This window comes from Dama dama, chromosome 11 (assembly GCF_033118175.1).
Source record: "Dama dama isolate Ldn47 chromosome 11, ASM3311817v1, whole genome shotgun sequence".
Lineage (NCBI taxonomy): Eukaryota > Metazoa > Chordata > Mammalia > Artiodactyla > Cervidae > Dama > Dama dama.
The window spans coordinates 5,344,124-5,357,639 of NC_083691.1; the positions used below are offsets into that span (position 1 = coordinate 5,344,124).

Consider the following 13,516-nt stretch of genomic DNA (forward strand, 5'->3'; position numbering starts at 1 on the left):
AAGTTGAGCAAAGGCTGAGGGTCTGCTTCACACTGAAGGATGCCTGACCCTGACCCAGATCCCTGTGCATCAAGACCATCAACTGGACAGTGGGGGCAGTGGGACGGGGTCTGCGGACAAGGAGGCAGTGGTATGTCAATGCAAGCTTCCTGGATTTGACTGTGCTTACCTAAGAAGTGTTCTGTGGTGACAGAGCCTGATTGGACTAGCAACTTACTCTTCAAATGGCTCAGGAAAAAATATTCTTTGCATTACACCAACTTTTCTGTAAGTTGTGACTGTTCTCAAAATCTTTAAAGAAGAATTTTTTTTTTAAAAAAAGAAGAATTTTTAACTTAAAAAAAAAATAAAATGAGGGACTTCCCTGGAGGTCCAGTTGTTAAGACTCTGCGTTTCCAATGCAGGGGGCTTCGGCAGGGAACTAGATCCCACATGCTGCACAGTGTAGTCAAAAACAAACAAAAAGGGAGGGAGGTTCAAGAGGGAGGAGACATATGTATACCTGTGGCTGATTCGTGTTAATGTAGGGCAGAAACCAAGATAATACTGTAAAGCAAATATCCTCCAATTTAAAATAACTTAGAAAAAGAGAGAGAGAAATGTCCGCTCAGACTTTTTCAGAAAACCAACCAGACCACTGAACTCAGTGAAACCTAACTGAATGTCCATCTGAAAGAGTCAGACTCTGGCTGTAGTGACCAGGGACACACCACATTGAGTCCCCAAGCTGGCCACCACTCAGCGTTCTCTGAGCTGGCTGAGACTCCTCCTGCACGCCCCCACCCACGATGGGCTCCTGAAACCTCCCTGGCTTCATCCCTTCCTGTTCATTGTAAATGCACAGAACAGCCTTTCAGGCGACCTGCTGGAGTCTCTGCCTTGGATCTCTGGTCAACTGAACTTGGAAAGGGCTTGTGTGCGCTCACGCGCATGCATGTCGCCCAGCCAGGCAGGCACAGAAGCCCTCCCCCAGCGCCCACGGTACCTGGTAATCAGGGCCCGAAGCCCAGCTGTGCAGCTTCCTGGAAGGCGGCTGAGGTTCCGGCACCTTCCGGACGACACGGGTCACGCCTCCTGTTTCACTCCAGTCTTTTCCTTCCTCTTGGGTGCGCTTGGCATCAGCACTGTCTGCAGAGCTCAAGGACAACTGCCGCTGCCTCCTGGGGTCCCAACTGTTCCTAGGACAAACCGTGGAACAGTTGGTTCTCCTGGTTGCCCCAGGCACGGTCTCATCTTCCTGGTCAGACCATTAGGAATTCTACAGTTAGCTTCTACAAACCGATTTCCTTCATAAAAGACCCACCGCGCACCCCCTTGATGGGTGAGAGAACACGCCCAGAGCACCTACACCAGCACCCATTTTACCAAGTCAGCCCTAAACACACAGCTCCAGGCAGGATGCTTCACACTCATTACTTCATCTACTGCAAAAAAAAAAACAAACAAAAACGCCTCTACTTCGTCCGTCAAAAATGCCTCTACGTCCTCCATTTTAAAGAGCTGGTCACTGAGCCTCCGGGAGGTGCGGGAGCTGCTCACAAGAAAGAGCTGATAGAGTTGAACCCAGGACTCCCACCGCAGGCCCTTCTGTCTATGCCAAAGCCCCATCCCAGGAATGAACAAACGCTGCTCACAACAGCAGAAGAGGGCTTGCTGAGTGATGCATTAGAAAGAGCAAGAGGAGCAACGCACACACTGGATGGAGGAGGAGAAGACAGACGCCCAGCAGAGGCTACGGGAAGGCTTGCTGAGTAGTGCTCACCCTTACACGCTGCAGTGCAAACAGAGGCTCTGTGACAAAACTCTCCTACTGCAGAAGTGGTGCCCAAAAGCCCAGCGGGAGTACAGAGAGAGCCGGGAGCCAGGCCTGGCTAACACACATGCTCGCACACACACACACGCGCACACACACGCGCACACACACACACACGCACACGCTCTGCGGGTGGGGGGAGGTGAGGCAGGGCAGGAGGGTCAGGAGACCACAGACAGGGCAACGACTGCCAGCGCCTCCTGACAGCAAGCCAGGGGGCGTGGTGCCCACAAAAGGTTCCCGATCTGCCAGGAGAGACCCGAGTCTATCAAAGATGACGACCAGACCACAGGGCGAGGGTGACAGGGAAGGAGGGACCAGCCAGCCAGCTTCTGGATGGTGCATGAAGGAAAGGATGCAGGTCCCAGTGGCCCCAGAGACAGTGAACAGAAAGGGATGGAGCCAGGGAGGTCTCAGGAGCCCATCATGGGTGGGGGCGTGCAGCCAGCTCAGAGAACGCTGAGTGGTGGCCGGATTAGGGACTCAGTGTGGTATGTCCCTGGTCGCTACAGCCAGAGTTTAATTCTTTTAGATGGACAGTCAAGTCACATCAACTCAGACAGAGGAACAGAGTTCCTCCAGTGAATCTGCAAAGCTTCACGTTTCCACTGATTTAAATTCTGGATCACATCTCCTTCTGAGCTTAGTTCCAAAAACTGACCCATAGATATTTATTTCCCAAGGGCATCCAAAGCTTCAGTTGAAATCAAGCAGCATTAAAATAAATTACAGAAGCCTCAATTAGCTAACTGTCTGTGTGCCAGCTGAGAAAGAGTGACAGAAGATCATTACCAGCTCCCTGCAGAAGAGGAGCTGTGAAGCCGAAGATGACACAACAAAGACTTGCAGACCCAACTACATAAACATTCAATTACTGACAGTAAAACAGACAAAGGGAAAAAAAAATACCAAAGCACTACTATCTAAGCACCATAAAACAGTAATCACATTTTCACAGAAAGCACAGTAAGTCTAACAGATATATATACAAAGGAAACAGGCAATTCCATACAAAGAGAAGCATCCATATTTGCCAATACTGGGGTGGTGGTGGGGTGGGCACGCGGATTAAAGCGACCATAGATACTATTTTAAAAGCACAAGCCAATGCTACTGGTATTCTGCTGAAAACTAGACCAGCTAGACTACAATTTAAGTATTTTCCAAATGGTGTTGGGAGCAAGAGTCAGTCCAACGAAATGATCCCAAAAAAGAGAGAGAAAAGATTCAAGTGGTCAAATATGCTTAGGCAACATGGCATACCCTGCTTTCGGTTTCTCCCCCAACTCCCAGATTCCCAGCAGGCTGTGGCACCCACACCCTAGGCTCTGGGCACCCTTGGAGTAGAGCTGAACCCAGGCAGTTTCCCAAATCTGCTTGGCCAAAGAAACCTTTAGGGGAACCACTCTCAAAGCAATCTGCAGAACAATCAGTCTACAAGACACACTTGGGCAAATGCGGGCACGGTGGCTAAATGGCTAGGACTCAGCCAGCCATGCCTGATGCCCACCCTGGCTCCCCGCCCCCAAACAGCTGTCCTTCCATCTGCAAAATGGTAACAGTATCTGCCCACGTGAGGTCGCCGGGGTGACCAGGACACGCACGGCTCACGGAGAACACCAGTGCACCTATATCCATTAAATGTCACATGCCCCACCTCACCAACTCCCACGCCGGGAGTAGTGCTATGAGCAGGGATGGGGCCCTTACCACTTTGGCCTGCCGTCCTTTACCACTTCCTCCTCCTCCTCATCATCACTGAACTTCAGCTTCTCGGAGTAGTCCACTTCTTCATGGAGGCCTGCAACAGGAGGAGGGCCAGCGAGAAGGAGACAAGATGCACATCCCAACAGTGGTAAGAGCACTGCTGGGGGAGGGGGGAGGGCTGCCTCCAGGCAGGAAGGGCGCCAGCCCACCTGGCTAAGGGGCACCCCCGGCTGCCACCACCAGAACACACACTGCAGAGAGAAGTGGAGGACAGGGACTAAGACTCCACACTCCCAGTGCAGGGGGCCCAGGCCTGATCCCTGCTCAGGGATCTGGATCCCACAAGTAACACATGATGCAGCCAAATAAATAAATAAAAATCATATTAAAACAAATACAAGTGACCATATGTAAAATAGACAGCCAATGGGAATAGTTGTCTGGCTCAGGAAACTCAAACAGGGGCTCTGTATCAACCCAGAGGGGTGGGATGGGGAGGGAGATGAGGGAGGTTCAGAAAGGCAGGGACAGATGTATACCTATGGCTGACTCAAGTTGAGGATTGACAGAAAACAACAAAATTCTGTAAAGCGATTATCCTTCAATTAAAAAATAAATAAACAAACAATAACAACAAAAATACAAGTGAAAGACAGTACTGGCTTTGGTCACAGCACAGTAGCCTCTCTGGTTAGATTAACTCCGTTAAGAGAACAGTCCTTAAATCTGTGCAGACCAAGTTTTCTGCAAGTATGTTAGAAGGTGAGGAGTGAGTAGAAGCAGGCAGACACCAGCCAGGAGGCCTCCCCGCCAACACACTCTCCTGAGCAGTGAGATCTGTGAGTGGCTGCTTTGCCCCAGGGCCCTCCCAAACCCAAGTAGCTCAGGTGGCAGAAAGTGTCCATCAACTGATGAGTGAGTACACAAAATGTGGTAGATCCACACAATGGAACAGGATTTAGCCATATTAAAAAAAAAAAAAAAAAGAGTTCACACACAAGCTACAACATGATGACCCCTGAAGACATCATGCTGAGTGACAGAGCCAGGTGTGAAAGGCCTCATATCCTACTGTGCTACTCCATTTGTACAAAATGTCCAAAACACGCAAATCCACAGACACAGAAAGTAGATGCGCTTGCCAGAGGTTGTGTGTGGAGGGAGGGGTCACTGGGAGTGAGTGCTCATGGGTACGGGGCTTCGTCTGTGGGTGATGGAAATGTTCTGGAATTCAACAGTGGGGATGACTTGTTAATATACTAATCATCTCTGAATGGTAGACTTTAAGGGGACAAATTTTACATAATACGAAAATCTGTCACATGAATTATATCACTGAAAAAAGGGATGTGACTAAAAGCCCAATCCAGTTAAAGAGTTAGATCTGACGACAAAGCAAGTGTGATCACACGCTATCTCCCAGAGCCTCGCAGGGCATACAGATACAAATGGGCTGAAGGGTGTGGATGCAAAAACACAGCACGACAACAATAAAAACTGTCTGAACAATGACCTGACACAGGGCGAAACAGACTGCAAGACAAGACGTGTTAGGAGAGATGAAGAGTATGTGAGAACAATATAAATGGTCAGCACATCAGTCATAAAAATTAAAAAATGTGTCTAACAGCTTCAAAATAAATGAAGCAAACACTGACAGAATTAAAGGGAGAAACAGATAAATCTGCAGTAGTAGAGTCTAACACCTTACTTTCAGTAACTGATAGAACTAGACAAAAATGTTAGTACGCAAGACCTGAACGACACTACCAACCACCTTGACTAAACTGATACATACAGAATGTGACATCCAACTACAGAATACACTCTTTTCAAATGCATTTAGACTATTCACCAAAACAGACCACATATCCCGGTGATAAAACCAGCCTTAATAAACTGGAAAGAACAGAAGTCACACAGAACAGGCCCTTGTGACTACAATGGAATCAAATGAGAAATCTACAAAGTTCCAATTAAAATGATCAGTGAACTAGAAAACAATCAAACAACGGAGAAAATTAAAGCCAAAAGTTCTTTGTAAAGATGAGTAAAACTAATGAGCCCTTGGCAGAAGTAAACAAGAAAAAGAGAAAAAAATACAAATTATCTAATTATCAGGGATGAAAAAGAGTGATATCTATATCATTACAAATCTTACATATATCATTAAAAAAAAAAGATTCTAAATTTATATGAAAATGGACTTAGAAGAGTAAAATAATCTTAAAAATGAACAAAGCTGGGAAACTTACACTAACTTACTACAAAGGTACAGTGTGGTACTGGCATAAGGATGAATAAATAGAATAAACAGGGTCCAGAAATAGACCCAAACTTAGGTGATCAATCAATTGTTGGCAAAGGTGTCAAAGCAATGCCACAGGCAAAGAGAAGTCTTGTCACAAACGGTCAGAACAACTGGGTATCCTGTTGGATTAAAATCAACCCCAACTCCCATCTCACACCATATACAATTTAATACATGGACCACACATCTAAAAATCAGTCTTAAAATTATAAAACATAAGGGAGTATCTTTGCCACCAGGAGGGACAAAGATTTTTATAAAAGACACAATAGTAAAAACCATAAAAAACACAAATCTGTAAGTTAAACTTCATCAAAATTTAAAACTTCTGCTCATCAAAATGCAGTGCTAAGAAAATGGATCAGGCAGGCAGTGGGAAAAAACTTTTACGTCTCCAAAGATGTGTATATGAACACTCAAAAAAAGATACCAGTAGCCAAATCGGCATGAAAACGAGTGTATGATTACTCATCAGCAAGATGCAAATTAAAAGCACAATGAGCTAACGCTACACACCCACCGGAATGGCTAAAATTAAAGAGACCAACATCAGAGCACTGTGAGGATGCAGAGCCAAATTCTGAGAACTGCCGCTGGAGTACACACCAGCCAGCCACCACGGGGGCCTGGGTGCTTCTGACAAACCTAATCACACCCTTCCCCTTTAACCAACGACTCCACTACTGGACACGAACTCAAGAGAAATGAGAACAGCATCCATAATAAACTTTGGGGCAAATTACAGGATTTGATACAATGACACATACCTCAGTAATTAAAAGCAACCACTGACACATATAATAACACTGATGGATCTCGCAAACCTTACAGAGGAAAGCTGCACCACTCCATCCATCTGCAGTCAGGATTCATCAGAAGGGGGAGGCCTGGGGCAGTCAGGAGGAAGACTGGCTAGGGAGGAACGGAGTGAGTACTGTGTCTTGACGTGGCTGTGCTGCTCAAGCACGTGGGTTTATCAAACCCATACAACTAAATGTGCGCCTTTTACTTGGAAACAAACGTCCAGAAGAATTTTAAAAGAAAATAATCAGATTGAGAGTGTGGGTGATCATGATAATGTACAATGTTGGAACCTGCTGAAATGCAGTGACAGGGCGCACATGTGGGGCTCATCACACTCCTGGTTTAATTAACTCTTTCGTTACAAAAATTCTTTCTGAAAAAAAAAAATTAAAAAAAATTCTTTCTCCCTCCAAGAGTAAGACGAAAGACCAAGACAAAGACAACGTGGCTGTGTGAGGGTACCAGCAAGGATCTCTCAGGGCCCACGGCTGTCTGCTGCTCCCTGCCCCCAGGGGTCCCTGTAGACTCTGTATCAGAGGAACTGCCAACCTTGGCAAGAAGCAGAAACAAGAGTGTGGTCCCCACCTGCCGAACCATCAGTTGAGAGCCCACCGGCAAATGCACCACCCACCTGCCCATCCATCATCGGCGTCGGTGTCCAGGTCGTCAAGGCCCTTCAGGTTTTCTGCGTTGACGATGGTGGGTCGTGGCACCCGCTCCACCAGTGGCCTCAGTGGACGGATTGGGCGGCTCACTCCCAGTCTGTTTTCTTTTCTGATGACAGAGAGAAGAGTAAAGATGCTGAGCTGGTGTCACGTACACAGATGGAAGCAAACCCAAATACTTCTCTAAAACTATGTCCCCCCACTGCAAAGGTTCACATGTGCCCTTGATATTATAATCTGCCCCCTCTTTTAAAGAACATAAAATCAACAAATACATCCTCAAGAGAAGTTCTGCTTCTTTTTGCAGTTTTAGATGCTCAGTGTTAAATCTATGGTGACATCAATAAACAGCTACCAGAACCTGAACTCACAACCCCTCCTCTCATCCTGCCCCAGAGGCCAGCCCTCCCACACACCCTGGGCTATCAGGCTGGTTTCTAGCTTCTGAGGTCTCCAGAAGTCAAAGCACTTCCCTATGTAAACCCACTGTACTGTCCCAATATCACCAACCAGGGTGACTTCTACATACGTGACTACAATGGCCTTACCCGTCTTGGTCATTCATCTGGAACTGTCTAAAAGGAACACGGGGTTCAAGACGGAGCTGAGGAAGGGGAAAAGATCCTCGTTCCACTGTACCCTGGTTCTCTGATGACTGTGGTGAACACATCTGAAACATAACATCAATGAATAGGGTTTTCCAATAATGGCCCAGAGTCTGAGTTCCACTGGCATTAGAATTTGTTCTGGCAAATGGGAAACAGAAATAGGAAAGTCTTGGGTTTTCCCAATTAATCCTAGCACCATCTCCCCCATTTTTCCTGCCAGCAGTACACAAATCTGGGGACATGTGTCTTGGGGAATACCTGCCTCTCCTTCTTCTAAAAGAACCAAGGTTAAGATAACATCCACATCACCAGGGAAGAAGCCAGAGGCCCTTAAAATTTGAAAAGGGGGAGTGAAAATGCAAAAGTAATGGAAACCTCCAAGGTAAGGTACCAGGGCAAAGAGACTGGGTGGGATGGGGGGGGACACCCACAGTGGACATTCAACCACGTGAAGTAGGTTCTGCCGGACATGAACGATCTGACGCTGTGGGGACAGAATGCACACTCTGAAGACTTACAAAAGCAGGAAGCATGTCATGGTATGTAGGTGGGTGGTATACATTCCCCAAGAACTGTGAAGCCCCTTTTCGGACAGGCTGAGCCGGGCGGAGAGAGGGGTCCTTAGAATCGCTGGTACATGCCGAGGAGGGGGCTCCGTCTCCCGCACTCGAGTTCCTGCTGCCCAGCTCAGTTGGGGAGGCGCTCAGAGACGTGGCAGAAATTATGTTTCGCCCACCGCCCTCCCTCCAGCTTGTCACATCTGGAAATTGAAAGGGGGCAAAAGGGGAGAGGAAAGAGGAGGGGGGAGGAGGGATTTATGAGGTTCTGAAGGTCAAGGGACCCCCCTCACTCACCAAAAATTAAAAAAAAAAAACACCCAAAAGTGAAGAATTGAGTTGACTGGTCAAGTCTGTCAGGGAAGGTGGGGGGCAGACATCCGGCCAATGAGTATGAAATTGCCGAGGGTGTCTGACTGTCAGAGAAACACAAAACATGGTCTGCTCAGAGGGAAGGCAAGTGTAAACAACAACTCTTCCTTCATCAACTCAAGAGACCACACAACCTGAGACCTAACACCCCAAAGAGACCCAGAAGGCCCCGGAAGAGCAGTCTTGGGTCACTGTTTCCACTCACACTAACCCAGTCCCATCGGGGTTGGTACCGGGCTTGGCACTGGACTTGATGTTGGAACCAGAGTTCCTGACCCAAGTTCAAACCCTGCTCAGCAGTGCCAACTCTAGTCAGGGACTTCCTAGCTGCAATGTAGAAAACAGCTACTGGCCCCCTCAAGTAGGGGCTGGAAGAGTCTGGGCCCCCCTGCTCAGGCCTCATCCCACCTGCTCCCACAGTGGCCTGGGGGGACCTCCTGCAGGCCACAGACTGAAATCTGCCAATCTTCTCTGACCATCGTTTTAAGATGACACTTTCTCCTGTTCAACGTGGCAAAGCCTGGTGGGATTACAGGCCAACAAGGAATCAGATGAGCCAAAAACACTCCTCTTTTCGTTCGTTCAACTTATAGTTAGAGAAGTTGAAACATGAAAGGTCCCTGAGTACTTGACCCCTAAGAGAATGGAACCCAGGATCGAAGCCACAAAGTCACACTGCTCCCAACTCTTCAGCCACCTTTTACATGACCTTGGCCAAGCCCTGGTCACCCGAGGTCATCTGCTTCTTCATCTTCTCAAACAAGGCAACAGAACTGATTCCAGAAGCTTCTTCTAGTTCTAAACTGTTACAGTCCTACAGCAGTTCATCTTACTTAATCCCAGAAAGTTGATGTTTCTGGCCTAAGGAATTTGATTATATATTTGGAACAAACAAAATAACCCAGCATAGACCACTGAGAAGACAGTATGTTTTATTAAAGAGCTGCACAGTGATCATTTCATTTATAGGATATCCGTTCTGACTCTGGGATACCTTGGGGATTAATCAAAACAAGCAGATAAAAAAGTCTCTCATATTCCAAGACCTGATCAACTCTCCACCCCAACGTCTATTTCAGAATCCGTGATTAGAACTGATGGAAAATCCCATTTCCAAACAACACCTTAAATTCTAACCACCCAAGGCCATGATGAAAAAAAGTATTACCAGTAAGAATTGCTACACAACCCTGCCTACCCCTTGGCCAGACCCCAGATGAGGGGCCATGGAGATGAGTGCTGGGCTGGCTACTCGACCAGGGAAACGTTAAAAAACAGATTCTAATTCGGCTGGGGGGTGAGAGAGGGCTGGAAATCAGATTTAACGAACGCCCAAGTGATTCTGACAGGACTCTGGAAACCACTGCTTAGAAAATAAGCTCTTGAACTGGGAATCAAGTTAACTCGTCCTTGGTCCAGCTGTCCCTGCCGTGACCACCCAGGCACAGCACAGCCTCCGGTGACTGCTGGGAAGGTGGACAGGTCTGGACTGACCCAAAGAACAGGAAGGGAGGCGTGACCTCCAGTCCAGCCCGGGGAGTGAGTCCGCAGACACAAGGACCCAGGTACAAGATCGCCAGCCGTGCTCTCCAGGCAGGGAGCCTGGCTGCTTGAAAGATGGCTTGTGTCTAAGAGGGGCAGAAGCTGAAGGGAAACTCTGCTGTTTCCAGACGGGGGCTGCAGCTCACTTACTCTGAGGGCGGAGGCTTGGTCCTGGCCCATACGACAGATCTAAGACGCCCTTTTCTTTGCCAGCCTTGTCCTGCCCTCCAGCTGCTTTCAGCGTCGGAAATTCCTCGGGAGAGAAGGATAACAGTCGGCTTGAGGCCCTTAAACCTGTCAAGAGAATCGGAAAGACTCAGGGGGCAGATGAGACTGGCGTCCATGGTTCTCTGCGTCAGCCTTGGAGCACACTGGCGGCCCCGCCACCCTGAAGGGCACTGCTTCCCGCGGTGCCGTCTGGGCTGGCCTTCTGTGCCCACAGAGTAGCACCAGGGTTTCCCGAGGGTGACGATGGGAGGCTGCCCGCAGACCGCAGCAGGCCCCCTGCCAGAGCTGGTCACAGACGGCAGGGATCAGGTACGGCAGCTACTGCAGTCTGAGCCTCCCTTCCCACTCCTGGAGGAAGGCAGTACCATCCTCTCAGTGGTGGTCCTGGGCGGGCGGAGACAAGCATGGTCTTTGGGGAAAACTGTCAGTGAGGTCAGTGGCTTTTGGGTGGAGGTAATGCCCCTCCCCAACACCTCACAGCTCACACTGCCTCCTGGATTGTCTGTCCACTCCAGTAAACCATTTCCTACAAAGCTCCTCAAGCCCTGCAAGGCCAAACACTGACCCTTACAATCCTGGGAACAACTTCTTTCCTTGTTCTCTCACTCAGCCCCCAACACTATCAACCCCTGCAGAGAAGCAGCCTTTCCTGAGCATGCTCCTATCACTCAGAGCAAGGAGCACTGGGATCCTGCCATCACCTCTCAATGAACGGGTACTGACAAGTGATGCATTTTAGGGCTTGGAGTGGGATCTGGTTCCTTCAGTGAACACAGCACATGTGCAGCACCACACAAACTTAGCAACAGCAACGTCACACAGTAAAATATCCAACTGTGACTCACCTTGACTCCCAGGCAATACAGCCAAGTCTGTCCCTAGGTATTACTGATCAGAGGACCTGCTGACGACAGCAGGCTTTGTCAGAAAGAGGCAGCAGGGTTAGTGCAGAAGCTCAAGGTGGCCATCCGTTCACCAACCCCCTTAGTAAAAAGGTCCAGGGGGATTAAATGAACCCACCGGGGGGGTAAACGGACACGTTCCTAATCAATGATTCACTTGAGAGATAATCGCCAGGTGTCACAAAGGAGCACCACTGCCCTCACAGTTGCCTCATTGTATCAAAAGGTCATTGGCAGGAGTGAAATATGAAAGTCAATACTTTTAATAGAAGTATGAATAGACGGGCTTCCCTGGTGGTCCAGGGGTTAAGACTCTGAGCTCCCACTGCAGAGGACTACAGGTTCCATCCCTAGTCAAGGAATGATCTCACATGTCGTGTGGGCGCACACAAAAAAGAAGGTAGACAGTTTGAAGTTAAAGTAATAACCAAAAAAACAACAAAAGCCTAATACTTTTTTCCTGTCTTGATAATCATGAAGGTGATATTCTAATCATGAATAAAACTTACCCTCCACAGATAAACAGGACAAAGTGAAGAACTCAAACATTCACAGCAAAGTTGTATTCCTAAGTTTTCGATGCCCTGTAACGCTCACCCAACATTCCCTCCTGCCCTCTGTTCTCTGCCAGGAGGAATGGAGGCAGCCAATCAGAGGCTTCTTGCAAGGCCCCAGAGGGAGCTGCTGGTGGTTCAGACAGCAGAGCCTGCAGGTCACACACCTCCAGACTCTGCCTGAACCACAGCCAGGCCTGGGCCTGGTCCAGCTGAAACAGGCCAGGGACCACCCTCCACACGCAGAGTCTGTCAACTCAGGAAGAACCTCAACAGTTCCAAAGTCGTGAAAATGTCTGTGCACAGCCCTGGAAGCCTCACAGGCTGTAACCCCCACGCAGGAGGGGTCACAGTCAGCACACGTCTGTTCTTTTCTCTTGGGCTACTGGGTTCTGCCGCCTCCCAGACAAGCTACCGCATGTTGACAGGATATTTTACTGTGTTTTAGGATTATTTTCTAAACCAAGTTTTATTTCCATAAGTAAATCAAAAGGTTCAAAGGTAAAAAGCCTTAAAGAAAAATCAACAGAAGCCCTCCTCCCACCCAGGTGCCCCATATGTCCACATCAAAGAAAAGTGAAAGTGTTAGTTGGTGAGTCGTGTGGGACTTTGCAACCCCATGGACTACAGCCCGCCTGGCTCCTCTGTCCATGGGATTTTCCAGGCAAGAATACTGGAGTGAGTAGCCATTTCCTTCTCCAGGGGATCTTCCCAACCCAGGGATCGAACCTGGGGTCTCCAGCTTTCCAGGCAGACTCTTTATTGTCTGAGCCACCAGGGAAGCCCTGATCCACATCAAATGTCCTTACAAAATATGCACTTTTCTGTTTCGTTCCCTCCCTTCCTTCCTCTTATGTTTCCCTCCAGAGATTTTTTTTTAATGCACATACATTTTCTAGAAACATATTTTCTCTCGTCCTGATTTTTTGCACAAATGGTAAAATACTCTGTACTGTTCTACACTTTTCTCACTTAAGAATATGTCTTGGAAAGCTTGCCAGATCAGTAGAAAACTGCATTTTTTTCCTTCTAGCCAAACAACATTTCATTTAAGTACCATTATTTGATGGACATTTCAAGTAGCTGCTTCCAATCTTTTGCGATTACAACGTGGCAGTGAGTCATCTTGTGTCACTCAGCTGTAACAGGTATCACTTGCAGGGTGATTGCCCCCCACAGTGGAACTGCCAGATCAGAGGGTATCAGGCTGGTACTGATAGGCAGTGCCAGGCTGCCCTCCATAAGAGCTGTGCCAACTTTAATTCAAATAACCTCTACCGTTCCTGTTAATTAAAAACAAATATACTGAATTTACATAAGAATATTTCAACCTCACAGAAATAAGAGGCTACAGAGCGCAAAGACCCACTGTGAACAGCCCAGTGAACGGTCTCCACAAAGCCTCTGGAAGGACCTTGTCTAGGTCTGAAAGGCCCTGTCACTCCCCCCACCC

General features: G+C 48.0%; 1 protein-coding gene across 15 annotated transcripts in view; it reads right to left on the reverse strand.

The window, feature by feature from the left end:
- The window catches only part of PRRC2B (proline rich coiled-coil 2B), an 84,949-nt gene that overhangs the window by 36,636 nt on the left and 34,797 nt on the right, over positions 1 to 13,516 (reverse strand). For 13 of the 15 annotated variants that reach the window (XM_061154376.1, XM_061154372.1, XM_061154365.1 and 10 more), the window contains exons 6-11: positions 10,530 to 10,673; positions 8,427 to 8,668; positions 7,849 to 7,970; positions 7,267 to 7,409; positions 3,524 to 3,614; positions 986 to 1,178 (exon numbers count right to left, since the gene is read on the reverse strand). In XM_061154376.1, coding sequence (XP_061010359.1) covers positions 986 to 1,178; positions 3,524 to 3,614; positions 7,267 to 7,409; positions 7,849 to 7,970; positions 8,427 to 8,668; positions 10,530 to 10,673 — 935 coding nt within the window. The remainder of the gene's footprint in view (positions 1 to 985; positions 1,179 to 3,523; positions 3,615 to 7,266; positions 7,410 to 7,848; positions 7,971 to 8,426; positions 8,669 to 10,529; positions 10,674 to 13,516) is intronic. The other 2 variants (XM_061154368.1, XM_061154377.1) reach the window with 2 other exon arrangements.